At 43.2% G+C, this 27,576-nt stretch overlaps 1 protein-coding gene across 1 annotated transcript in view; it reads right to left on the bottom strand.

Annotated features, from left to right (window-relative positions):
- The window catches only part of LOC110070418 (uncharacterized), a 39,209-nt gene extending 12,438 nt beyond the window's left edge, over positions 1 to 26,771 (bottom strand). Inside the window, 5 exon segments of the mRNA XM_078386112.1 lie at positions 12,350 to 13,891; positions 19,127 to 19,253; positions 19,834 to 19,913; positions 22,371 to 22,448; positions 26,625 to 26,771. Of these exon segments, the coding sequence (XP_078242238.1) occupies positions 12,350 to 13,891; positions 19,127 to 19,253; positions 19,834 to 19,913; positions 22,371 to 22,448; positions 26,625 to 26,730 (1,933 nt within the window). The 5' untranslated portion in view covers positions 26,731 to 26,771.
- Between the last annotated feature and the right edge of the window lie 805 nt (positions 26,772 to 27,576).

Genomic DNA, 27,576 nt, shown 5'->3' with positions numbered 1-27,576 from the left:
TCTCTGTTGCATGAAGTTGTTCGTGGGAACTGAGGTGGCTTTTATCGCTGAAGTTCTTACCATATTCGAAGCATTGTTTATACTTTTTAGCAATGATTGTTCCCAAGGATATGCTAACTTCTTCTTCCTTAGTCCTGTTCTCTCTCATATCAACAGCTGAAATGAAAAGAACAATCAGATTGGAGCCAAAATTGGAACAGTATAGTCAATTATAGACAGACTAACTAAATGTAACAGGACATAGAACAACCACAGGAGACCTTTGGTTCCACTGTCCTCAACATACATCTGGAAGACAGCTTACAGGAGGCACAGCAGACTGGAAGAAGAGAAATTATTAAACAATTTAATGTTTATAGAGTGCTAAAATAATTAAGAGGAATGTTGAAAATGCTGCCCTAAAAATGTAGATTGTGCTTTTAAAAATGAGGTTTGGACAGTAGTTTGCTAAAAGTCACTGAAACAATCAGCCCGCTTTCCAACTGAGCCTGGGAATAACGTACATAAACATTGCCTTGTAAAGGAATTTAATTCATGGCTTACATTTCAGCAGGAATTTAAAAAGAACTGAACTGAAAGCATATCGAAACTACTATATTTTTCCATTTATAAAACGACACTTTTTCATAAAATAATTAGAAGAAAAATTGAGGGTCATTTTATACAGGGAAGTAAGGTGGGGGGAGGGATCAAAGCGCTCTGCAAAAGTGGAGGGGGAAAGCAGCTTTTTGCAAAGAAAGTGGATGGGGAAAGCAGTTTCCTCGCAAGAAAGTGGAGGGGGAAAGCGATTCCTTCTTTCCCCCTCCCTTTCTTGAGAGGAAAGTGCTTTCCTCCTCCACTTTCTTTGCAAAAAGCTGCTTTCTCCTTCACTTTTAGCGAGAGGGAAGCAGCTTTTTGCAAAGAAAGACATTTTGGGGTAAAAAAGTGGGGGGCATCTTATACCTGCAGCACCTTATACAGGGAAAAACACGGTAGTAGAACAAATTTATGGTACAATGTGTTAATATGATTGGCAATAGCATTTTCAGGTCCTATAATTTGCATCTTCTGTAACTACAGTATTCTGTTTTTAAAGTACTTGGTGTACCAGATATTTTATGTAACAAGTTTCTACTTTAGGATTTACAAAATTTCAGTCACAATAATGATGTTTAACAATTATGTTTATCATCTTTGTGGCAGCTTGCCAGGTACTGAGGTGTAGGCCCTTGGACCTACAGTAGGTATAAAAATAAAGATTAAAAAAAATCCTTGGTGCATCAGATGCCTATAGCTTGCAGGTCCTGGGAAAGAGACTGCTGACAAATTGGGGAGAGACATAAACATCTGAGAGAAATATAAATATAAAGCGCTACACAGAACAAAATTCAACCCATCAACACAAGGCTATGCAACATGCTGTGTGCCACACACACATCAAACATAAACAACAATTATGTTGCAGTAACATAAATAGCGGCTGCAGACAAGGAAAACAGATTTTCCTCCATAGATTCAAATTGCTTTGGCTGGGTGAGCATTTAGAATTATTTTATGTGCTCTTATTATGCTTAAAGGCTAAGAAAGCTATTTTCATTAGTATATGTTTTCTTTTTAGAAACGTCGGTATTTCAGAGATGTATTCTCTGCCTTTTAATTCAACATGTCTCTTAGGCTAAAAGCTCCTTTATTTTTAGATTTGAGCATGACTTCAGTTTTAGAATTAGACAAGTTGATGCTGCCTGGAATTACTGCAACAATGAAGACTTATAGCTCGATAGATGAATTTTGATATGATTTCATTCCAGAATTACATCTAAATGGAATAAATGCCACCTGTGATTAACATAGGTTTCTAATTCCCCCCCCCCAAAAAAAGAGGTCTATAAAGTTCTGTAGGGCTCTTAGGGGGATTTTCAGGTGTCAGATTCCCTGACCTGACAAATAGTATATATTCTATAGTCCCATTTGTAACATTAATTTTATCAATCAAAGGGGGAAAACAACTTACATAGAGAGACCAGACTGGCTACGTTTTCCTCCATGACTTCATGGTACAGAGCCCTTTGGGTGGGATCCAGCAGAGCCCATTCTTCCTCCATAAAATATACAGCAATATCCCAAAAGGTCACTACAGCCTGAGAGAAGAGGAAACATTTTAGCTTCATGAAGAATGCAGTGGTTCTACCGCTATTCATTAATAACAATTATATGCCATCAAGTCAATTTTGATCTATACCCACCCTCATGAGGCTTTCCCATGAGTAGAGCACTCAGAAATGGTTTAACATACCCTTGTTCTGGGGGCACTTGGAAACTATGTAACTTCCCCAAGGCTACATAGGTTGATTAGTCTCCTGGGAAGACACAGTAGAAAATCTAACTCCCAATCAATATTTAGCCAGATACCTAATTCACTGAACTGAAACTAACAATTACAGTGGTGCCCCGCATAGTGAGGTTAATCCGTTCCAGATTAACTTTGGCTATGCGAAAACTTCGCTAAATGAAGTTTCCAGGGTCCGGCAGCCATTTTCACGCCCTCGGTAAGCGAGAGGAGGGAGCGAAAAAGCTGCGCGCGGCCATTTTGGGCGTCCGGTGGCCATTTTGAAACCACCGAACAGCTGATCTGCGGGCGTCACAAAGCGAAGATCGGTAAGCGAAACGCTTACCGATCTTCGCTATGCGAGTTTTGCCCATTGGGGCCGACGCTATGCCTCCGCATTAGCGATCCCGAAAACGGGATCGATATGCGGATTCGTCGTTATACGGTGCGCTCCTTAAGCGAGGCACCACTGTACTTTGAAACTTAAGACTCAAGATTTAAGCTGTCACAGACAATATTCTCAAGTTTCCAAATGAGCAAACTTGGGTGAAAACAAACAGGACAGATACCTTCAAGCTCAGAGAGCTGTCTGAGGGAGAGAAGTATGCAGGACCTTTCCAACTATTTGCACCAACCAGATTAGATTGCACAGAAGCTGTTTCCACTCTTGCAGGAAAGAGAGATGGGCAAGAATATGCTCCCAGCATCATTCCAACGCCTGCAAGAAATATCAAAAAGGTATGAAGAGATTTTATACCTTTTATACACCTTTACACCTTTTATACTGCACATGGAAAAATAACTTCTCTTTCTGTTTTGTCTAATCCATACTTCAATAATTATTGGGGGTAGGGAACTAAAGAAAAAGTATTTACTGCCTGTGGAAATTAGAGGGATTCCAGCTGAAGGAGAAATGTCCCCACCAACCCATTTGGCAAGCTGCCTGCCCCACTCTTTTTCCATGTATTCTTCAGGAATTGGAGCTTTTGGTATCTATGCAACGGTACCTTTGCTGTTCTGTATAGGAAGCCAGTGACCAATTTTGCACAGAAAACAACTCTTAGGCACTGAGGACAGAAATGGGGAAAGGAATTACAAAATCCAAGATACAACAACAGGGAGCAGATGTGAGGAGAAGGGGGCATGCTTTGCTCTAGCCGTTTTAAAAAACTAATAGATTCCTTTGTAGAAGAACCCTGCAATTTTATAAAATGAAGTAAAAACCACTTATAAAGCACTTCGAAGGAAAAATAAATCACCAGATGTAGATGAGATATGATAGAACTATTCCAAGCTACAGAAACTGAATCTAAAGATGATGACAACAAACAGAGAAAACAAAACAATTGTCCAGAGACTGGAAACATCTAAGATATGTTCCAATCCCCAATAAAGAAGACATAGAAGAGTACAATAACTGTAAGACCACTGCATTTAACTGAACAGCAAAATAATGTTCAGTTTTGTAACAAAGACTTTTGTCCTATATGCAGCAAAAATGCTCAATGTTCAAGTTGGGTTCTGAAAAGGAAAAGGCACTAGAGATCACAATGCAAATATATATATATGTTAGCTGCTGGAATAAACTAAATTTCAGAAAATCACTTTGTGTTTATAATTAAAGCAAAGCCTTTGAATGCATGGAACATGAGAAACAATAAGAGTAACTGATGGTTGTTGTGGGTTTTTCGGGCTCTTTGGATGTGTTCTGAAGGTTTTATTCTAGCTGAAAGAGACTGATGTGGCTGATTCTCTTAAAACTGCCACAATGGAATGTAAAAGAAAGCTTACCCAGAGAAACCACACATGAAACATTTTCCTCCATGACTTCCCTGTGCAGAACCCTTTGGCTTGGATCCAAGAGTGCCCATTCGTCCTCAGAGAAATACACAGCGATGTCCTCAAAAACTACAGCATCCTGAAATATAAGGGAAATGTTTATTCTCATAGGTATCATAAGTGTAGTTCTTTTTATAAGTACAGTCGGACCCCCATATCTGCTGGGATTGGTTCCAAGACTCCAGCAGGTACTGAAAACTGGGGATAATAGCAAACTCTCCTTAACTTGAGAGAGAACTGTATATGGTGGTAAAAGGAGGGAAAAAACAAGGAAATTACAGTGGTGCCTCGCAAGATTAGTGCTCTGTTTTATGATGAAATCGCATAACGATGAAGTTTTTGTGATCGCAAAAGCGATCGCAAAATGATATTTTATATGGGGGAATTTTGCTTTGCGATGATCAGTTCCCTGCTTCAGGAACCGATTCTTGCAAAACAACGATTTTCCTACAGCTAATCGGCAGTTTCAAAATGGCCACCGGGTAAAAAAAAATGGCCGCCCGCTGTTTTCTGGGATGGATTCCTCGCTGCACGGGCAGCGAAAATGGCCGCGCTATGGAGGATCTTCGCTGGACGGTTAGTTTCAAGCCCATAGGAATGCATTAATCGGGTTTTAAGGCGTTTCTATGGGCTTTTTATTTTCGCATTACAATGTTTTTGTTCTACTGCGATTTCACTGGAACGAATTAACAGCGTAATGCGAGGCACCACTGTAGTGTATTTTCACATCCATTACTAGAACTGACCACTAGAAAGCGCCAAAGGCCATTTTATGCATTCTTCACTAAGAAGTATTTATAGCATGGTCTGATTCCCACTAATGGCTCGTTCTGATAATACATGTGAAACTATTTTCATTTGGATTTTTTTCTTTTAATATGTTTAATATTTTCAAATCCTGGATAAGTGAAACTGCAGATACTGATCCTACAGATACGGGGGTCCTACTGTACAGTCCAGAAAGAATAACATCAACAGAGCAGAATTCAACCCTTTGCTTATCATAGCCATTCTGATGAGTAGCTTTGACAGTAGCAAATGGATGAGAACAAGTTTGTTTGGACCCAGGTAGTGTACAACGGAGAGAAGACCTAGGTTCCTCTGCTCCCAATTCATTCTCCCTTACCTGTTCTGGCTCCAAAGATCCTGTTTCCATTCCTTCATAGAGAAGAGACAAGCAAGGATGTGTTCCAAGCCTATTTTCAGTATCTGCAAGAGAGAGATCACGAGGATGGAAAAGTGTTTATTCTTCATATACTTTTTATTCCTTCCTTTTTTTGAAAAAGCAGTCTCTCGTTTTCACTATCAACAGGTTAAACATCTATGTGGATGCAAACTGAATGCTTCATCAACATGAAGAAGATGTGTGAGAGAGAAACCAATAGAAATATGCTGATCAGTTCCTTACCTGGTAATGCAAATCTTTCTCTTGTGTGTCCTGCCAGAGGACAGGATGAACAACTTCAGAGGTCTTCTGCACCCAAAACAAAATTTGGACATGTGGCACAGGACTGGAAAAATGAATTAACAATACTAGATGTATGTATGTACATATTACAGTTGTATGTTGCTCAGCCTAGTGCAGGGGCACTACTCAGGGCAGTTAACAACAAACATAAACAATACATCCACACCCAATCCCCAACAACCTGATAACAACATAAACAGATACAATAAAAAGTAAATAGTAAGAGACCTAAAAATACCCAGAACAACTGATGGTGGTGGTGGTAGGGCAAAATAAAACCAACTCCCACAGTCCCTTCAGGGAAGGATGTCTCCGATCGCTTCCTTGAAATGCTCAGTCTTCAGCAGCCTTCTCAATGTAGCAGATTTCCAAATACAAGAAAAGATGCCAGATTTGCAAAGAAGAGGGAACATGCTTGGCCAGTTTCCATACACAGTGATGAGGACCTTCTCACCCTTGAAGATGACCCGATCTGTATCTACAGTGGTGCCCCGCATAGTGACGTTAATCCGTTCCAGGATTAACGTCACTATGTGGATTTGTCACAATGCGGGGGGGGGGGGAACCCCATAGGAACGCATTAAAACGGGTTTAATGCGTTCCTATTGGGGCGAAAACTCACTGCTATGCAGGGAATCCTCGATCTGGCCGCCATTTTCGCTGCCTGGTAAGCGAGGGCAGGGTGCAAAAACGCTGCGGGCGGCCATTTTGCAGATGCGGCGGCCATTTTGGAACCGCCAACCAGCTGTTTAAAAACATCGCAATACGAAGATCGGTAAGCGAAACGCTTACCGATCATCGCAATGCGATGTTTTCCCTATTAAAACATTGCAATGCGATTGCATTAGCAATAGCAAAAAATGCGTTGCTATGCGAATTCGTCGTTAAGCGGTGCGCTCGTTAAGCGAGGCACCACTGTACTTCTCCTACTTGGCATCCATTGTCTGGCTCAATAGGAAACTTTCCACCAGGAATACCAACTTGAGAACAATGCTTGAGGAAAGCTCATGATGTGGGAAGGTCCCATCATCATCATCATCTCTTCACTATTCTACATATCCTCCCTGCCTTCTCTGGAGCCTGCATCCCTGCTTCACACTTTGTCCCTCCCTCAACCCTTACCACCATTCATTACTTTCTCCTTAACCCATACCTGATAAACAGAAACTGCTTCACAGATGGTGGTTCAGATTAAGTCTATGTTGAACAGAGAAGGCCAAGGGATTTTTCATCCACAGCACCCAGGATTCTCTGCCCTTGATGTGTGATAGCATTACAAGACTTCCTTGGAAGAGGGAAAAAACATGTCCTTGTTATCCCCACCAGCTGGCACAGTCTTATGATTTCCATCAGAAAACGCCCTGCCCAAACTGCATAACCATGGCAAGAAATGCGTTAAACTCAGATTTGCAGTTCAAATTGAGCAGTTCTCACTGTTTTGACTAAAAGCCGTACATGACGCACATGGCATATGTCCGCCATCCCAGCTGTTGTGACACATACAGAGCTCTTTCCCACCCCCTTAGGCAGCTTTTCCCAAGCCTTGAACTCGTGCCACCAGGGCCTGGACATCAGAAGTTCTCACAAGCTATGATGCTTGCCTTGCTCCAGTGGCACAAAGCGCCCAAGTGCATAGACACACAGGGTCCCACTTCCTCTTATTCCATTTTGGTGCACCTACATAGCATAACACACATGCATACACATATGCCTGGGTGAGCTGGGAAAGGCTGGACACCCAAGCTTTAAACCCACACCACACAGGGGGCAAAAACCATATTTTTTTGTTCCTTCCATGTTAAACATTTTTCTGTGCTGAAGATTTTTCTGCCTGCCTGGAGACTCAGCGAAGCCGTTCCTTGAGGATTCAGCCTGAGGACCTGGCAAAGGGAGTTGCATGAGGAATCCTACATTGATTTGCCCAGGCCCATCTGTCCTCCTTTGTTGTTGTTTAGTCATTAAGACGTGTCTGCCTCTTTGTGACTCCATGGGACCAGAGCACGGCAGGCCCTCCTGTCTGTGTTCCACTGCCTCCTGGAGTTGGGTCAAATTAATGTTGGTAGCCTTGATGACACTGTCCAACCATTTCATCCTCTGGCGTCCCCTTCTCCTCTTGCCCTCACACTTTCCCAACTTCAGGTAAAGTGAAGATAAGAAGTTTCACCTACCAACTGGTCAAACCTGGTACCTTTTTTTGGAACACCTCCAGAGGGACAACAGATCTTCTCCTTTTACAGAGGGATGGGCATAAACCTTTTGCTTTGGGTCCTGTACAGTAAGACGAAAAGGAGACCCACCTTCTCCCCCAGACAGCGAAGGGAGGCAGGCGACTCTCCTTAGCCCACCGCCTTCCCAGTCTGCAGGCGCCTCCTGCCAGTCCAAATCCCAGCCCAGTACAGATACCGATCACTGGGAAGCTGGTTTAAAAGGATCTCAATGCAAAGGGGGGGAGGTGAATTCGTGGAGAATGCTTGTCTTTGCAGCCTGAAAGGTAAGGAGCTCCCGGAGGTGAGTTTTTTTTGGGGGGGGGGGCTCAACTGGCCAACTCTTGGGGAAGAAAAGACTCTGGGCTCTTCCAGGAGCGCCCCACTCGCCGGCCCCCCCTCCACGCAACCTGCCCCCAAAACGAAAGCTCGGCTCAGCCTCCCAGGCAGAAATCACCCCTTCCCACCACGAAGAGGGACCTGCAGTACTCCTAATAAGGGACTCTGGGGGGAAAGAAAAAGATAGCGCACCTGCAAGGCGGAAACAGGAAGTGGAACCCTTTCCTTCTTAGGGGACTCTCTAGGTATGAAGACGCGATCGTCTTAACCCTTTGGAGGAACTTGCTTGAGGCTGCCCTTGGGGCTCAGGCTGGTGGTTATACTGTGTGGATCAAATCGTCCAGTAAATTAGATAAACAAAGTTCCAGCTTTCTTACTCAAATGAAGCTGATCGCAGTCAAGTCGCCCGAAACAGCCATTCAGTCCTATATGCAGCTACTTCCATGGTTGCAAGAGATAAATTCAAGATAAATTGATTTTGCCAAAAACTTTCCAAGAGTAACCGCTTTGGGTAGTTGTTTTTAGGAAGTGGGATTTAACCGCAAAAGCTTGCATATTGTATGATTTTTTTAAAAATTAGTATCCTGTAAACCAGTGGTTCTTAACCTTGGGTTACCCAGGTGCTTTTGAACTGCAACTCCCAGAAACCCCAGCCAGCACAGCTGGTGGTGAAGGCTTCTGGGAGTTGCAGTCCAAAAACACCTGGGTAACCCAAGGTTAAGAACCACTGCTATAAACTAAGGTATTGCTTATTCTTTCATTTGTATTTTGTAATAACCACAATGCTAAAAGATTCCCCCCCTACCCACCAGATAGACCTAACTTGGAATTCCCGCTTTCATTAGTCCCAATGTGTCAGGAAAAATGAATCTCATATTTCAGTTCAAATCATCAGCTGAGCAACACTAGATGAATCCTTCCTGCACTGCAGTACTAAAAGCAAGGATACAAAATGTTGATTAGCTAGAATAGGTCCATTAATTATGTTTTATGATTTTTCACCCTTGTAGCATATTGTGACATACAGTACTGGTATAACTCCCAACAGCTGTTCTGATGGCTGCTGATTTGTTTCCAGGCAGAATTCAAATTGTTGGTTCACCTAACCTATAAAGCCCTTTTTAAGTTTGGGTCCAAGCTATCTCAAGGACTGTGTCTCCCATTATGAAGGTGCGATAAAAATATTTTAAATAAATCAATAAGATGCAAAATTTCCAGAAACTTTGAAAAAGGGGGGGGGATGAAATATTTCATATAAATCCTGAACTTATTTTACCGCTTTAGCTACATAAAATGCTTCTTTCATAACTTAGCATATAAACTTGTACTGTTTGCATCGTTATGAAATTTAAAATTAGAAATGTCTTATGTTTTATGCAAGCAAAATTGTGGATATCTGCTATATTAAATAGATGCAAAATGCTTCACTCTGTCACCCACATACCTATAACTTAATTTTTACCATCTGGGAATTAGGGGGAAATGAGACAAGAAACCGTAATTTGTGTAATAAATACATGAATATGTTTTATTTGGGCAGACCCTGTCTTACTCCTACTGTGATTCTCATTGCCAGAAGACGACATATAGCTATCAGCAAGTAACAAACAGTCCCTGTATGGTCCCTCCAAGGAAAAGGTAGCATTCACTAGGTGTAGACATGCATCTTGTGTTTTGAGTGCTGCTTATAATCTCAGAACTGAGCTGGAAGGGGCCCTATGGATCAAGTCCAGCCCTTCTCAAGGAAGCACAGCAGGGAATCGAACTCCCAACCAGCTGCCCAAACCACTGAGCTATCCAGCAGTTCTAGGTCTACAATATGCATGCAAACTGTTTTCATTGTTATATATGCCATCAAATTACTTCCAGTTTATGGCAATTCTATGAATTGGTGACCTCTAAAAGTTCCTAGCATTGGTCTTGCAAACTCAAGACTGCGTCTTATGTCATCAAGTCATCTCATATTCAGTGTTCCTCTTTTCCTGTTGCCTTTAACTTTTCCTGTTGCCTTTAACTTTTCTCAGCATTGTCTCCTCCACTGAAGCTTGTTTCTTCATAATATGCCAGCCTGTTTATTCATTTTTCCTTCTAGAGAGAGAGAGCAGACTTTATTCAATCTATCACCCACTTACTTTTATTTATGGTGGTTCATAGTATTTATAAAGTTATCCCCGTTTTTCTCTCTCTCTCAGCTTTCTGGCCATCTTTTCCATTCATACATAGCATTCAGGAATGCCACAGTATGATCCTGGCTCTGACATCAAGTTATAATGTCCTTACTCTTCAAGATCTTTTCTTGCTCCTTCATTGCTGCCCTTCCAAGCCTGTCTTCTGCTTTCTTGGCTGCAGTCTCTCCATTTGGATAGATAACTGAACCCAGATATAGAAAATCTTTATTTCCATGTCTTCATTATCATCAAAGTGATGTAACTCTTCATCAGAGCCTCATGACACCAGGTTGAACTGCAGTACTGTAGTGAAGACTCTACTCATGATCGGAGTTCAATCCTGCGTTCAGGTAGTCGGCTTGATTCAACCTTGTATCCTTCTAAGGTTGGTAAACTATATACCCAGCTTGCAGGGGAAGGACAGAGTGTAGCATGCATAATTAAAATGTAAACCACCCAGAGAGTGCTTTAAGTATTATGTTGCAGTATATAAGCAACACACTTTTCTGTAGTTATGTTTTTGTCTTCATTTCCAGTCCCTCACAGTTACTGTTCTCTAATTCCACACAGACTGTCCTTATATAACAAATTTTCATGCAGTACAACCTGGTATTGTGAATTGATAAATACTAACCTTAAAAGGGACATGGTGGCGGTGCGGGTTAAACCGCAGAAGCCTCTGTGCTGCAAGGTCAGAAGACCTGTAGCTGTAAGATCAAATCCACGTGACAGAGTGAGCTCCCGTCGCTTGTCCCAGCTCCTGCCAACCTAGCAGTTCAAAAGCATGCAAATGCAAATAAATAGGTACCACCTCAGTGGGAAGGTAACGGCATTCTGTGTCTAGTCGCGCTGGCCATGTGACCACGGAATATTGTCTTCGGGACAAATGCTGGCTCTACGGCTTGGAAACGGGAATGAGCACCGCCCCCTAGAGTTGAACACGACTGGACAAATTGTCAAGGGGAACCTTTACCTTTAACCTAACCTTAAAAGACATTTCACTCATTTTAAAATAGAAAAGATAGGAGTTTTATCCCATGTTCCCAACATTTCCAGTTTATTTTCAATAGAAAAATATGTCCTTTAAAACAGAGGTCCCCAACCCCCAGTCCGTGGCCTAGTGCTGCACCGTGGGCTTCCTGGAACTAGGCCGTGGAGATGGATCTCTGCCCCCCGCACACACACATGGTGGGCATGTCGTGCTTGTGGGTGGGCATGTGCGCAAACACAACACACCCACCCGCGAGCGCAGGCGTGCCCCTGCCCATGGAGTTCACACACCCCAACCGGTCCGTGGTCCCAAAAAGGTTGGGGACTGCTGCTTTTAAAAGGACCTTCACATCTCAAACTGCAGCAAAAACATTTCCTAGACACAATACATTTATTTCCATAGTATTCTCTTGTGTTTTTTTAAAATGCAGCTGATTAAGAAGGCAACTCTGTGCACTGATGAGGTTTCCCACCCAAGTGGAACATTTGTTAATCTGACCTGAGTGGTGATTAGTGCCCACTTCGCTAATTAGACATTTATAGGACTACACTCTCCTTTGTGATCTATAGAAGCAGTGGGGAATATATCCTACATTTGATGCTTCTCCTCGCCGTGAACATGAAAATGTTGCTTAAATATTGATCTGGGGGTGGGGGTGGGGAAGCACTCTTGGGAGACATAAGTTCAGACAGGTTATTCACAGGCACTTATACATGGAGCAAGGGGGCTGCCCCTCCAAAATGTGGAAGTAAACTTTGCCACCACTACTTCCCTGTTGTGTGGTTCACCCCAGGTTTAGTAAAAGGGAATTTACGATTAAAATGATGATAAGGTTCCCCATTGACTCAGAACATCATAACATTTTCTACATTTACAGGGACTTCCACAGTTTCTCTCCATGTGGGCACTCTGGTGGAACAAGGGCTTAGTTCTCCAAGAAAACTATTCACTAGCAACTTTGTTTCCTAGAAATGTTTATAATTTCTCACGTGTGGGTCCTCTGGTGAATCAGACAGTCTTCATTGCGAGAGTAACATTTTCCACACACCTGACATTGGTATGGTTTCTCTCCTGTGTGAACTCTCTGGTGAATCATAACATTTGAATTATTTGCAAAGCATTTCCCACAAACCTGACATTTGTATGGTTTCTCCCCTGTGTGCACTCTCTTATGCCTCACAAGATGTGAACTCTGAGCAAAACATTTTCCACACTCTTCGCATTTGTATGGTTTCTCTCCTGTGTGGACTAATTGATGCATCACAAGGTATGCATTCTGAGCAAAAGATTTCCCGCACTTTGGGCATCTGAATGGTTTTTCTCCTGTGTGAACTGACTTATGAATCGCAAGATATGACTTCTGAGCGAAACATTTCTTACACTCTTGGCATTTGTACGGTTTCTCTCCTGTGTGGACCCTATTATGCCTCACAAGCAGTGAACTCTGAGCAAAACACTTCCCACATTCCTCACATCTGTAAGGTCTCTCTCCTGTGTGGACTAACTGGTGCCGCACAAGTTGTGAACTCTGTGTAAAACATTTCTCACAATCCTGGCATTTGTATGGTTTTAATCCTGTGTGGACAGATTGATGCATCACCAGATGTGAATTCTGAGCAAAGCATTTCCCACACTCCTGGCATTTATATGGTTTCTCCCCTGTGTGGACTGACTGATGCATCACAAGGTGTGAATTGTAAGCAAAACATTTCCCACAGATCTGGCACTTGTATGGTTTTTCTCCTGTGTGGACCCTATTATGCCTCACAAGCTGTGAACTGTGAGAAAAACATTTTTCACAATCTGGGCATTTGTATGGTTTCTCTCCTGTGTGAACCCTCTGATGCAGTGAAACTTCTGCTGTGCTCCCAAAACATTTCCCACACTCCTGGCACTTGTGTGGTTTTCCCTCCAAGTGGAGTCGTTCATGCTTCACAAGCTGTGAATTGTGAGTAAAGGTTTCCCCACATTTCCAGCATATGTATGGCATCTTTCTTGAGTGGATTCTTCTATGCTTTGAGATGTGTGAAAGCTGAGCAAAACATTTTCCACACTCTTGACATTTGTAGGGTTTCTCTCCTGTATGGACTCTTTGGTGGGCCACAAACTGTGAACTGCGAGCAAAACATTTCCCACATGCCTGGCATTTGTATGATTTCCCTCTGGTGTGGGCTTTGTAGTGCATCTCAAGATGTAAATTCTGAGCAAAACATCTTCCACACTCATTACATTTGTACGGTTTCTCTTTTACATGGATTCTCCGGTGGACTATAAGGCTGTTTTTCCAAGGAAAGGATTTTCCACACTTCTTACATCTGAATGGCTTGTCTCTCTTGTTCAATCTCTGGTGGCTAACTAGCTGCAAATTGCTAGATAACCTTTCCTGAGATAATTCAAGGTTACAATCCTTCTTCAAATTAATAAGCTTCTTCGGGGCAAAACATTTTCCAAATAGGGTGCTTTCACAGGGCTCTGCTCTTGTATGATGTTCATCTTCTTTGTGGGTTCGTTGATGCAATTTGTGTATAAAATCTTTCTGAGAGTGGGCAAATGCTATTGTTTTCTTCCAGTTATCTGCTGGGAAAAATAAATAATCATAGACAAATTTGAACCCCATGCCTAATAGAGAAGAAAACACAACAGGCTACTGTAACCCTTCCTGCACACCTTGTTCACAAGCAGAACCACAGTCCTGGAAGTGCAATTCCATTTGTAAACAAGGCATACAGAGTACACATGGCTCTTTTGGAAGGGCAGGGCGGTCATGCATGCATCCATGAATCAATGAATTAATATTTCTGTTTATCACCACTGTGGCAGGAAATTTTCTCTTCAGGGGGAGCTGAGAGATAGTGACTGATGGATACAGGAGGAGCCAGTATAGCTCTAGACAACCCAACATTTACCAATCTGTTTCTAAAACATGCTTTCAAACTTTGGAATGACTAGGTTAGTGAGTGGGCGCATTTGTTTGGACTCCAAATCCCAGAATTTTCCTTTCTTGGATTTGAAGTCCAAGTAAAAATGAATGCATATACAGTACTTAGTGACAAAGTTTAACTGGGACAACACATCTAGCTTTGGTGGGGTTGGGTGGGTTACTATGTTAAGAGAACTTAGTCAATAACTGCCTACTCTGATATCTGAGACTTCCAGTCCTTCTAGGTCCTCAGTAGCACCCATGTCCCCTGCTCTTCCTGTTTTGGAAATGGAGTCAGACTATTGAGTGGAAATTAAATTGGGGAAAGGAGAGGAGTAATCAATAGAGCGACACACTGCTTTTATGTGCATTTTTGCAGGAACATTAAAAATCACTGCAATGGGATATAGGAGCTAAAGCCCCATCAGCTAGCCATATAATTATCCAGTGAGATTCTTTCTTTTAAACAGCAGAAGAAATATTTGAAAATATATTACAAAGAAAGTGCCAGGTGGTGGGGCATCTATAACTGGAAGGAAGTGACTGAGTACCAAAAGGAAGCGAGTCACAGACTTGATTGAGGGAGAACTAGCAATTGCCAGACCCTATTGCCATACTCAAGAGTCCTGGCAAAGCAAAAAAGCAAAGCATGCTGCTTATATAGTGTCCTGTAGCATTTATATAGTGTCCTGTAGCAATCCATCTTCATGGATTGCTGCCTTGTCGTGGCGAAGGGGCTTGAGTAACTCAGAGAAACTATGGGCTATGCCGTGCAGGGACACCCAAGACGGACAGGACATAGTGGAGAGTTCCGACTAAACGCAATCCACCTGGAGTAGGAAATGGCAAGCCACTCCAGTATCTTTGCCAAGAACGCCCCATGATCAGAAACAAAAGGCTAAAAGATATGACGCTGGAAGATGGGCCCCTCAGGTCGAAAGGCGTCCAACATGCTACTGAGGAAGAGCGGAGGACAAGTACAAGTAGCTCCAGAGCTAATGAAGCGGTTGGGCCAAAGCCGAAAGGACGCTCAGCTGTGGACGTGCCTGGAAGTGAAAGGAAAATCCAATGCTGCAAAGAAAAATACTGCATAGGAACCTGGAATGTAAGATCTATGAACATTGGGAAGCTGGAGGTGGTCAAACAGGAGATGGCAAGAATAAACATCGACATCCTGGGCATCAGTGAACTAAAATGGACAGGAATGGGCGAATTCAGCTCAGATGATTATCATATCTACTATTGTGGGCAAGAATCCCGTAGAAGGAATGGAGTAGCCCTCATAGTCAACAAAAGAGTGGGAAAAGCTGTAATGGGATACAATCTCAAAAATGATAGAATGATGTCAATACGAATCCAAGGCAGACCATTCAACATCACAATAATCCAAGTTTATGCACCAACCAGCATTGCTGAGGAGACTGAAATTGAACAATTCTATGAAGATTTACAACACCTTCTAGAACTGACACCAAAGAAAGATGTTCTTCTCATTCTAGGGGACTGGAATGCTAAAGTAGAGAGCCAAGAGATAAAAGGAACAACAGGGAAGTTTGGCCTTGGAGTTCAGAACGAAGCAGGACAAAGGCTAATAGAGTTTTCTCAAGAGAATAAGCTGGTCATCACAAACACTCTTTTCCAACAACACAAGAGGCGACTCTATACATGGAAATCACCAGATGGGCAATATCGAAATCAGATTGATTATATTCTCTGCAGCCAAAGATGGAGAAGCTCTATACAGTCAGCAAAAACAAGACCTGGAGCTGACTGCGGTTCTGATCATCAGCTTCTCATAGCAAAATTCAAGCTTAGACTGAAGAGATTAGGAAAAACCACTGGGCCACTCAGGTATAATCTAAACCAAATCCCTTATGAATACACAGTGGAAGTAAAGAACAGATTTAAGGAACTAGATTTGGTGGACAGAGTGCCTGAAGAACTTTGGATAGAGGCTCGTAACATTGTCCAGGAGGCAGCAACGAAAACCATCCCAAAGAAAAGGAAATGCAAGAAAGCAAAGTGGCTGTCCAACGAAGCCTTAGAAATAGCAGAGAGGAGAAGGGAAGCAAAATGCAAGGGAGATAGGGAAAGTTACAGAAAGTTGAATGCAGACTTCCAAAGAATAGCAAGGAGAGACAAGAGGGCCTTCTTAAATGAACAATGCAAAGAAATAGAGGAAGATAACAGAAAAGGAAAGACCAGAGATCTGTTCAGGAAAATTGGACATATTAGAGGAACATTTTGCGCAAAGATGAACATGATAAAAGACAAAAATGGGAGGGACCTAACAGAAGCAGAAGACGTCAAGAAGAGGTGGCAAGAATACACAGAGGAATTATATCAGAAAGATTTGGATATCCCGGACAACCCAGACAATGTAGTTGCTGACCTTGAGCCAGACATCCTGGAGAGCGAAGTCAAGTGGGCCTTAGAAAGCCTGGCTAACAACAAGGCCAGTGGAGGTGATGGCATTCCAGTTGAACTATTTAAAATCTTGAAAGATGATGCTGTTAAGGTGCTACATTCAATATGCCAGCAAGTTTGGAAAACGCAACAGTGGCCAGAGGATTGGAAAAGATCAGTCTACATCCCAATCCCAAAGAAAGGCAGTGCCAAAGAATGCTCCAACTACCGTACAATTGCACTCATTTCGCACGCTAGCAAGGTTATGCTCAAAATCCTGCAAGGTAGGCTTCAGCAGTATGTGGACCGAGAACTCCCAGAAGTACAAGCTGGATTCCGAAGAGGCAGAGGAACTCGAGACCAAATTGCTAACTTGCGCTGGATTATGGAGAAAGCCAGAGAGTTCCAGAAAAATATCTACTTCTGCTTCATTGACTATGCGAAAGCCTTTGACTGTGTGGACCACAGCAAACTATGGCAAGTTCTTAAAGAAATGGGAGTGCCTGACCACTTTATCTGTCTCCTGAGAAACCTATATGTGGGACAGGAAGCAACAGTTAGAACTGGTCATGGAACAACTGAGTGGTTCAAAATTGGGAAAGGAGTACGGCAAGGCTGTATACTGTCCCCCAGCTTATTTAACTTATATGCAGAATACATCATGCGGAAGGCTGGACTGGAAGAAACCCAAGCCGGAATTAAGATTGCCGGAAGAAATATCAACAACCTCCGATATGCAGATGATACCACTCTGATGGCAGAAAGTGAGGAGGAATTAAAGAACCTTGTAATGAGAGTGAAAGAGGAGAGTGCAAAAAACGGTCTGAAACTCAACATCAAAAAAACTAAGATCATGGCCACTGGTCCCATCACCTCCTGGGAAATAGAAGGGGAAGATATGGAGGCAGTGTCATATTTTATCTTCCTGGGCTCCATGATCACTGCAGATGGAGACAGCAGCCCTGAAATTAAAAGGCGCTTTCTTCTTGGGAGGAAAGCGATGACAAATCTTGACAGCATCTTGAAAAGCAGAGACATCACCTTGCCAACAAAAGTCCGAATAGTCAAAGCTATGGTTTTTCCTGTCGTGATGTATGGAAGTGAGAGCTGGACCATAAAGAAAGCAGACCGCCGAAGAATTGATGCCTTTGAATTGTGGTGCTGGAGGAGGCTCTTGAGAATCCCCTGGACTGCAAGGAGAACAAACCTATCAGTTCTAAAGGAAATCAACCCTGAATGCTCACTTGAAGGACAGATCCTGAAGCTGAGGCTCCAGTACTTTGGCCATCTCATGAGAAGAAAAGAGTCCTTGGAAAAAACCTTGATGTTAGGAAGGTGTGATGGCAAGAGAAGAAGGGGACGACCGAGGATGAGATGGCTGGACAGTGTCTGCGAAGCAACCAACATGAACCTGACACAACTCCGGGAGGCAGTAGAAGACAGGAGGGCCTGGCGTGCTCTGGTCCATGGGGTCACGAAGAGTCGGACACGACTAAACGACTAAACACACACACAGCATTTAAAGCACTCGCTAGGTAGTTTATAATATACAGTGGTGCCTTGCATAACGAGTGCACAGTTTAACGACGGATCCGCATAGCGATGCGGATTTTGCGATTGTTTTTGCGATCGCATTGCGATGTTTTAAATAGGCAAAACATCGCAATGCGATGATCGGTAAGCGTTTCGCCTAGAGTGGGCCGCTGGTCCAGATAGGCGGGATATAAATCAAATAAATAAAAATAATAATAAATAAAAAATTTGCAATGTTTTAAAACAGCTGATCGGCGGTTCCAAAATGGAAGCCGGATCAACAAAATGGCTGCCCGCAGCGTTTTCGCACCGATTCCTCACTTACCGAGGCGGCGAAAATGGCTCCCTATGGAGGATTCCTGCTTAGCGGTGAGTTTATTCCCCACAGGAACGCATTAAAAGGAGTTTAATGCGTTCTTATGGGGTTTTCCGTTCTGTTTAGCGATGTTTCCGGATAGCGACGTTTTTCCTGGAACGGATTAACGTCGCTATGCGGGGCACCACTGTAATTGCATCGGCTACACATTGCCTTTCCAGCAAGCTGGGTACTCACTTGACCAATCTGGGAAGGATGGACCGTTGGGTTGACCTTGAATTGGCTACTGGAGCCTGTTGGGATCAAACCCAGGTCGTACTGCAGTTCAACCACTGTGCCCCAAGGTTCATTCACTTCTGAAAACTCGTATGCAGGAGTGAAGGAACAGTGAGAGTTGATAGGGGTGTCCTGTGTGGGTGTTTTAGTGAGGGAGCTTGAGAAGGAGGCCAGCTGCCCTGCTTCACCACCTGCACAGTTTCAGCGCACAGTAACTCCTCTTTTTGATCCTTTCTAAGTGCACAAAAAGGGAATCACCGGAGTCAAAACTCTGCGCCAGTAGACTTGCCAGGTCCCAATAACCCTAAAAGCAAGTAGGGATAGGAAGGAGAAGGGATTTGGACCAAAGCAAATTCCTTACCGAGATAGGACACATTCTCGTAGTTTTCCATCATCACCTCACTGTACAGTGACTTTTGGTTCGGACCCAGCAGGTCCCACTCCTCCGCTGTGAAATAGACAGCCACATCCTCAAAGGCCACTGGTTCCTAGAACAGTGAAAAGATCTCACACTAGGGCAGACATGAAAGGAAGACCGATAACAACCATGACGGAGCCTAATCAGGTTAGAATCAAGAACGGAAAACAAATCAATGGTGGAATGCCCCGACAGTTCAACCTATGTTTTTTGAGTGAAAAGAACAGTCTGCAACTTGGGGGGGAAGGGGTTAACCGGGAACCCTGACTGGTGTTATGGGTGCAGTGCAAAACATAGGGGTTGTGCTGTGGAGAAATACAAAGTTCAGCATAGTTTTTTCCTGAGATTCCAAAGTCAAGGGTTCCTCAAAGTTTTAGTCACAGAGCTATCGGTTGGATACCAACTTAACTGCAAGGGTCTCTTTCACCCTATTTCCCCCACGGATTCTCTCAGAGAGGGGGATTTTTGATAGTGACTCTTTTCTCCACCTGAATTTGGACATCAGACAGATCTCTGCGAGGCCTTGAATATTTGCAGACGTTCTGGGTAGAGGTATCTCCATGTGCAGCAAAATCCATAAACTCTCTCTTTTCTGTTTAGCATTTTTAAATCCCCGACAGCAGCAGCAGCAATAGCAAAGAATCTCCTACCTGAGCAGCTTTTGTGGCACTCCTTTTCTCCCTTTTGCTTTTCCTCCTTCTGGATTGAGACACCAACACTGTTCCGCATTCTGAGAAGGGAAGAAGATGAGGACAATGAGTGGATGTTTCAGAAGAGCACCATTCCTCTGTCTTAACAGGAGACAAAGTTGGGTGGGGGTTAGCCTAAATGTCTCACGGGTTTATCTTTGTATAGTCGTGCCCTGCTTTATGATTACCCTGTATAATAACGAATCAGCTTCAAGACGATATTTTTGTGATCGCAATTGTGATCGCAAAATGATGGGTTGAATGGGGTTTTTCCACTTTGCGATGATCGGTTCCCTGCTTCGGGAACCAATTTTCGCTTTACGATGATCAAAAACAGCTGATCGTCGGGTTTCAAAATGGCCCCCCGCTGTGCTTAGGGATGGATTCCTCACTGCACAGGCAGCAAAAATAGCCACCCCTATGGAGGATCTTCGCTGTACGGTGAGTTTTCAGCCCACTGGAACACATTGAACGGGTTTCAATGCATTTCAATGGGCTTTTTTATTTCGCTTTACGATGTTTTCGCTCTACAGTGATTTCGCTGGAACGAATGAACGTCGTAAAGCGAGGCACCACTGTATTGTCTAACTGAGAAATAGCTGTAAAATGTAGGAACTCTCTTGAGTCACAGCAGACTGCCATGTAGTTTGGTGTCGGGTCCCCCACAGGAAGCGGTCTGTGTAAAGTTTTATTATGCAGTCATAGACCTGATTACACAAAGATAAAATACATAAAATAGATACAGAGTATAGTATAAAATCTTGCTATAGCGTTTTGCGAGTTCTTATAGCTGAAAGTAAAATCTTAGCCACTAACTGTGTTATTATTGGATTCTCTCCGGACAACAGAAACTTCAGATAGCCTGCGGGAGGTAGACCAGTAACATTTACTCATGACTGAACCAAGATATCGAATACGTTCGATCCTGTATAGGCTACATTCTAAAATGATCTGCGCCAAAGGTTTCAATCATTTCTTTCCCGCAGGGACAGATCCTTTCACCGTATGGGGTGTTATTAAAATGCCCTTTTAAAAGGACTGAGGGAAAGCAGTTAAATCTGGCCCTTGAAAAAGCAAAGTGATGTCTTGGTGCTGTAATTTGGTATGGGTAATGAGCTGGCTTGGGGAAGTTAAAATTTAGGTCAAAACACAGTGGTGAGCAAGTTCTGTCTGCACAAGCTAGAAAAGGTCTACATCTTTGATACAATGAATAAATATTGGCTTAATGCTACCCTGAAGAAGTAAGATAAGAAGTCCATAGAGAAGCTTGAGAGATGTAGTTTTTCTGTAAGTCCCTTATGCCATGAGCTGGCAAAGACATCTGTCTGCAAATAGTATAGGTAGCAGCCTGTGAAAGGGAGCATCTGAGCAGTTTAATGAAAATAAAAGAATCTTTCTTAGCTGTGGTTGGTCCCCTTGCCTAGCAAATGGCATTCAGAGATATACTGCTACTGAACATGGAGGTACCATTTGCTTAGCAGGCAATGAATCCATTTTCAATTATTTATTCCTTTACAAAGCCATTTAAAGTGGTGGCTATCACACCTTTAAGCAGCATCTGCCATACCTATGAGTACAAAGTACATACTTTATTTGTGTCCAAAAGTTACTGACTGGCTCATTTGAGCAAATCTAACAAAAATTTCCATTGAAGATGTCATCCTATATTTTGCAAAGCTGTAGTCTCTTTTGTCATTCTGGAAATCTTATAATGTGGGAACCATGCATATCTCTGAGTTTTGTACCTCCTCAGAACAATTTTTGAGACTTCAGGACATTCTGAGAAATGCACCTACTTCAGTGTGATTGGATCATACTTTTCCGAAAAACAATAACCATGGATTCAGGTAATCTCAGAAATTATGCAAAAATCAGGGGTTTGTATTCCTTCTCAATCAATAAATATTATTTGTGTAGCTTAATCTGGTTATTTCACTGACACAATAACAATTTATTGTAAATAATAAATAAATACAATTATTACAATAATTTTTTTAAAAAATCTTAAAAACAAAAGCCAAATTCTTGTAGCTTTTTGTAGTAAACTGCACCACAGTAAGCCCATTGAATCAATGGGGATTTGGTGAGTCAACTCTTCAGGGAATTCCATTGACTCCAATGGGTCTACTCTAGCTGTGACTTACTTTAGCACAGTAAGTCGCAATTAGAGGAGGTCCATTTGAATCAAAAGCACTTACATAGGATGTGACTCACTAAGTTCCCATTGATTCAATGGGCCTACTGTAGTGCGATTTACTACAGAAAGCAACAGGACTTTGGCCACAAGGATCCTAGCACTGATAAGGTACTAGCAACATTGTTAATGATAAACAACATTGTTAATGATAAAGTGATGGTGAAGAAATGTCCACTTCAACTAAACACTTGTACTATAAGTGCTGGAGAAATATCTGCATTCCATATAACAAATGACTAGAAGCTGGACACATTGCAAAAACTGGGCCCTAAGGGAAGATCTTCACCAGCTTCTGCATCACCTGAGTTTATCGCCGAGAAAGCGTCACATGAGTCCTTATCCGGCCCCAGCTTGACTGCTACTTCAGGAGAATCCTGACCTAGAGGAAAATATAAGAAAATTAGGTTCAGAGAGATAAACTGACCTTCTAACAGAGTTTAGAAGGAACAGACAATGGAGAATTGGATTGGGCAATACACCTCGAGAGCAGAGGTGGGGACGACGCTCCACTAGGACTGAAGGCAGGCATGGTACTCCACACTGGAGTTCAGGTCAAACGTGCAATTCTAATTTGGACCTTAAATGTATTTTAATTACATCATCTGTGTTGTGCTATTAGGTGAACTCCATTTTCCACTCAGCCCAAGATGAATTGATATAGGAATCAGAGGTCTTAATTCCAGATAGGAAATCAAGCCAGGATTGACAAGAAGATATTCTGCTTCAGGGAAAATATTTGTGTTTCTCTAAAATGAGCTAGATGTCAGTCCAACGGAAAACTTCAATATAGATGCTCCTCGCCAAGATAGGGGCTGAAATTCTGAAGTTAAGTCGCAACTTTTGCACAATTAAAACTAGCGCACCAGCTACGACCATTTCTTGACAGATTTGATCTGGCCACTGTGACACACACCTCAGTTACATCCCGTTTGGATTACTGTAATGTACTCTGTGTGGGGCTGATGATGTGAAGTGTAAGGAAACTTTAGCAGGTCCAAGACACAGCAGCCAAATTGCTGACAGGGACTGGTTACGGTGATCACATAACCCCCATTACAGCAGCTCCACTAGCTGTTGATCCATTTTTTAGAGACAATTCAAAGTGCTGGTTTTAACCTATCAAGCCCAAAATGGCCTGAGATTTCTCAGAGACTGCATTATAAGCCGGTTTGGCTGCTAAGATCATTAGGAAAGGCCTTTCTCTTGGTCCTACCACCTTCAGAGGTGTGTTTGGTAAGGACACAGGAGACAGCCTTCTCTGTTGCTGCTCCCAGACTTTGGAACTCCCTCCCACTGGAGGCCAGACTGGCCCTTTTTTGTTTGTTTATTATTCCGCTGCAAGCTGGCAAAGACCTTTCTATTCAGTTGAGTTTTCCCTGTGTTTACCATTTCTTCAGGTTGTTGATATTTGAAAAATATTTGCACACATATTGTTTTTAGCTTTAATGTTGTATTTCAATGATGTAAGCTGCATTTTTATACTCATTGTTCTTAGCTTTAAATATTGTATTTTAATGCTGTAAGCTGCCTTGGGTCCTTTTTTAAGGAGAAAGACAGGGTAAAAATATTTTAAATAAAATAAAATAAATAATTAAACAGACTAAAGTAGGCCGACTAGATCAATGGAATTTACATATGTGTCAATTTATTAAATCCTTTGGAATCAATGGGCCTACTCTAGTTGCCACATACTACTGGTTCAATCAGTAGCAACTGGTTCAACCTAAGCAGATAAGCTTTGATTATATTCCTGCACTGAGCAGGAGGTTGGACGTGACGGCCTTGCAGGCCCCTTCCAACTTCACTTTTCTGATTCTATGATCTTTCTATCAGAAGGCTCAATAAAAGTTGCCACAGGCTTCTGGTTTAGTTCAAACTATCTCAACAGATGGGAAATCTTGACATCTGAGCATTCAGCCTGGAGGCAGGCGATATAGCATGGCCTCTACCAATTTGAACAGACATTTGTTCAGTAGTTGCTGTTTAGGCGTTAAGTCATGTCCAACTCTTTGTGACCCTGTGGACCAGAGCATGCCAGGCCCTCCTGTCTTCCACTGCCTCCCGGAGTTGGGTCAAAATCATGTTGGTAGCTTCGATGACACTGTCCAAGCATCTTGCCCTCTGTCATCCCCTTCTCCTCCTGCCTTCACACTTTCCCAGCATCAGGGAGTCTTCTCATCTCATGAGATGGCCAAAGTTTTGGAGCCTCAGCTTCAGGATCTGTCTTTCCAGTGAGCACTCAGGGTTGATTTCCTTCAGAATGGATAGGTTTGTTCTCCTTGCAGTCCAGGGATTCTCAAGAGTCTCCTCCAGCACCACAATTCAAAAGCACCAATTCTTCGGTTGTCAGCCTTCTTTATGGTCTAGCTCTCACTTCCGTACATCACTACTGGAAATACCATAGCTTTGACTAAATAGACTGAGGCAAAGAGGCAGTCCCAAAACCAGCAAAATCAGGGAGCCGGGCAGGGGAAGACTGTATTTGTCTTCAGTGTGGAAGGGATTGTCACTCTCGAATGGGCCTTCTCAGCCACACTAGATGCTGTTCCAAGACCTCTATTCAGAGCACGTTACCATAGTCTCTCAGTGGGACGTGGTGGTGCTGCAGGTTAAACTGCAGAAGCTTCTGTGCTGCAAGGTCAGAAGCAGTTGTAAGATCGAATCCATGTGACGGAGTGAGCTCCCATTGCTTGTTCCAGCTCCTGCCAACCTAGCAGTTTGAAAGCATGTAAATGCAAGTAGATAAATAGGTACCACCACGGTGGGAAGGTAACAGCATTCTGTGTCTAGTCAGGCTGGCCACGTGACCACGGAAACTGTCTATGGACAAACGCCGGCTCTATGTCTTGGAGGCGGGGATGAGCACCGCGCCCTAGAGTCAGACACAACTGGCCTAAATGTCAAGGGGAACCTTTACCTTTACCACAGTCTCTCAAGACTGAAGGATGTCTACATATACTGTCCTATTAGTGCATGGCACTATTCTGGGAGGTACACTCATACAGTATAACACAAACAAAGCAAAATATAAATCGATGGGTTGAAGGGGAAATCTAGAATATTCAGAGAGGCTGGATGCAATGCCCTCTTAAATTCATTCAATATACCTTGTCTACAACTGATATAAGGAATATTTAAAGCCAATCAGTTATTAATTTGATGCTATTGGGGGTGGAGATAAGAGACATATATGCCTTACAAAAACTACAAGCTTTATATTTGTGGCGCAAAAAAGTCCATGCATAGGGCAAGTCTTGGAGTGTCAAACAAAACCTCTGTCATAGCCAATAAAGCAAGTGTGTACGTCTGCAGTATTCCCCCACTCTTTCTCCTACACAAACACATAAAAGAGAAAGAAAACCCACACAGCTCTCCTGCTCCTGACCCAAACCTGGCACTCAACTGTCCTCAAAGATTTTCAGGGGAATTGGAGAAAAACACAGAAGAGGAAGAACAGTGTCTGCTCTGTTGCTTGTGCCAAAAAAAATCCTTTATGGAGGATTGTTAGCCCTTTGGGATGCAGCTGGGCAAAAAAAAAAGTGAATTAAAAGGTGTTTGGAAGATGGGCAGATATGTATTGATCTGGCATTGACACTCATCCCAGCCTTGCCCCCCCTCTACTAACTAAATCTTGCAGGTTAAATACAAGCACAACCTCTTTTAATATAGGGGAATTTTTTAAAAAATAGAAAAGCAAGGGAAGTCCCTGTTGTAATCTCTGAGGCTGCTCCCAGACTCTGGAACTCCCTCCCACATCTTTGCTATCCTTTAGCAAGTAGGCAAAGACCTTTCTCTTCAGGCAAGCCGTGGTTTTTTGTTTGTTTGTTTGTTTGTGGTTTTTTGACAGATTGGTATGCATTACTGCTTGGACTGGAGTTTTAGTACTACAGAACTTGTGTTTTACAATTTTGTACTTTTCAACTCTCAGATTGACATTGTATTTCTTTTAAATTTATACTTATTATTCTTAGCTTTAACATTGCCTTTCGACTGTTCTTAGCTTTCAGTACTATCTTTTCACGATGCTAACCACCGTTGCATACTCATCGTCCCCAACTTCAAATACTGTATGTACTGTCTTTCGATGTTGTAAGCCGCCTTGGGTCCCTTGTCAAGGAGAAAGGTGGGGTAAAAAAAAAAAGTATTTTAAACCCACCGATCTGGGAAAACCCAGAAGGCAGAAGCAGTATATGTAGAACCTGCCTCCCCAATAAAGGCTCCTGCAGCAACAATTCTGCAAGTGGGGAAGAGCAAAGTTTATTCACAATTCCTAGGGACTGTTGACCCAAGTTTAGGATGGGGAGTGGGGGGTCCCTCTCTTGAGCTCCCCCCACCCCCCGTCCCTGTGAACATCCAGGATGATCCTAAGCGTCTTTAGACCAAAGCTGATGAGTCAGACAAATGAAATTATGTAGGATCGGCATCCTAGGCTCCCCCCCCCCCAAAACGCTCCTGATAAACCCTCCGCCGCCTCCCATTCTCCCCTCCTCGGCCTCCCTTCCCTTCCCTTCCCTCGCAGCCGCTTGAATCCTCCGCCAGGGTCTCCTCAACCTACCCCTTTCGCCCTTGCCGGCAGCCCCGCTTCTGATCCGGCCGAGAGTTTTGGAAGCGCCTCCCTTGGAGGAACGGGGTAGGAGGGTCTTCCCTTCTTGCGAGGGCATATTTTTCAAGTCCCTGGGAGGACACTTTGCTTCCTGCTTCCGGTCACGGGGCGGAAGCTAGGCCAGGTTCCTGGCAAGGGAACAACAAGCCCACCGCAATCGATCCGCCGAGCACATGGATGGGAGGAGAATTTTGCTTTTTGGGGGGGTCTTTTTTTTTTTTTCTCGGTCATGGATTGCGGCGGGGAAGGGGAGCTGTTTCAAGCCAGGATCTGGCAGAGAAAGCCTCTTTCTGCCTCCTCTTGGTCGCTCTCCTTTCCTACTTCCCCGACCAAAGCAATCCTGTAAGACTGGGAAGCCTTAGATTTTTCTTTTTTCCTTCAGGCAGAGGCACTTGCTCCTAACTGGAAATGCGTTTCCATCAGCGTGCTTGGCAAAAGCCCAAGAAGATCATAGATCCAAGCCTCTGGAAAATGTACAGTTCAGCTTTGAAGGGGGGGGGGAGCAGAATGCATTTTCTGCACGTAGGTGACGCGCCAATGCCTCAAGGCAAGGAAGATCATGTCCAAGAGTAATTTATGAGTCAGACCCTTCCCTTCCAGGTACTACCCGACAGCATGCAGCAAAGCCTGGGGATTCACAAGGGCAAACTGCTTGCACAAGTAGTGAGTGACCTGAGGAACAAACAGGCACTGCACTAGTCAAAGGCAGCTTCTTTGAGAAATACAGGCAGGCTCAGGATGCTGCATAAGACAATACAGGAGGACCACATGGAGATAGGGCGTCTTTGGTGGTCCCAGTCACTCCGTCCTTCACATAAGGATCGTAGCCTTAAAGAGCAAGGCAAAGAGTGGTTGCCTGGCAGATATTAACTGCTAGAGCAGTATGACAAAGGAACCAATTCAA

Source organism: Pogona vitticeps, chromosome 2 (genome assembly GCF_051106095.1).
Source record: "Pogona vitticeps strain Pit_001003342236 chromosome 2, PviZW2.1, whole genome shotgun sequence".
Lineage (NCBI taxonomy): Eukaryota > Metazoa > Chordata > Lepidosauria > Squamata > Agamidae > Pogona > Pogona vitticeps.
The sequence above is the reverse complement of the archived record's forward strand: the minus strand, read 5'-3'. Positions and strand labels throughout refer to the sequence as shown.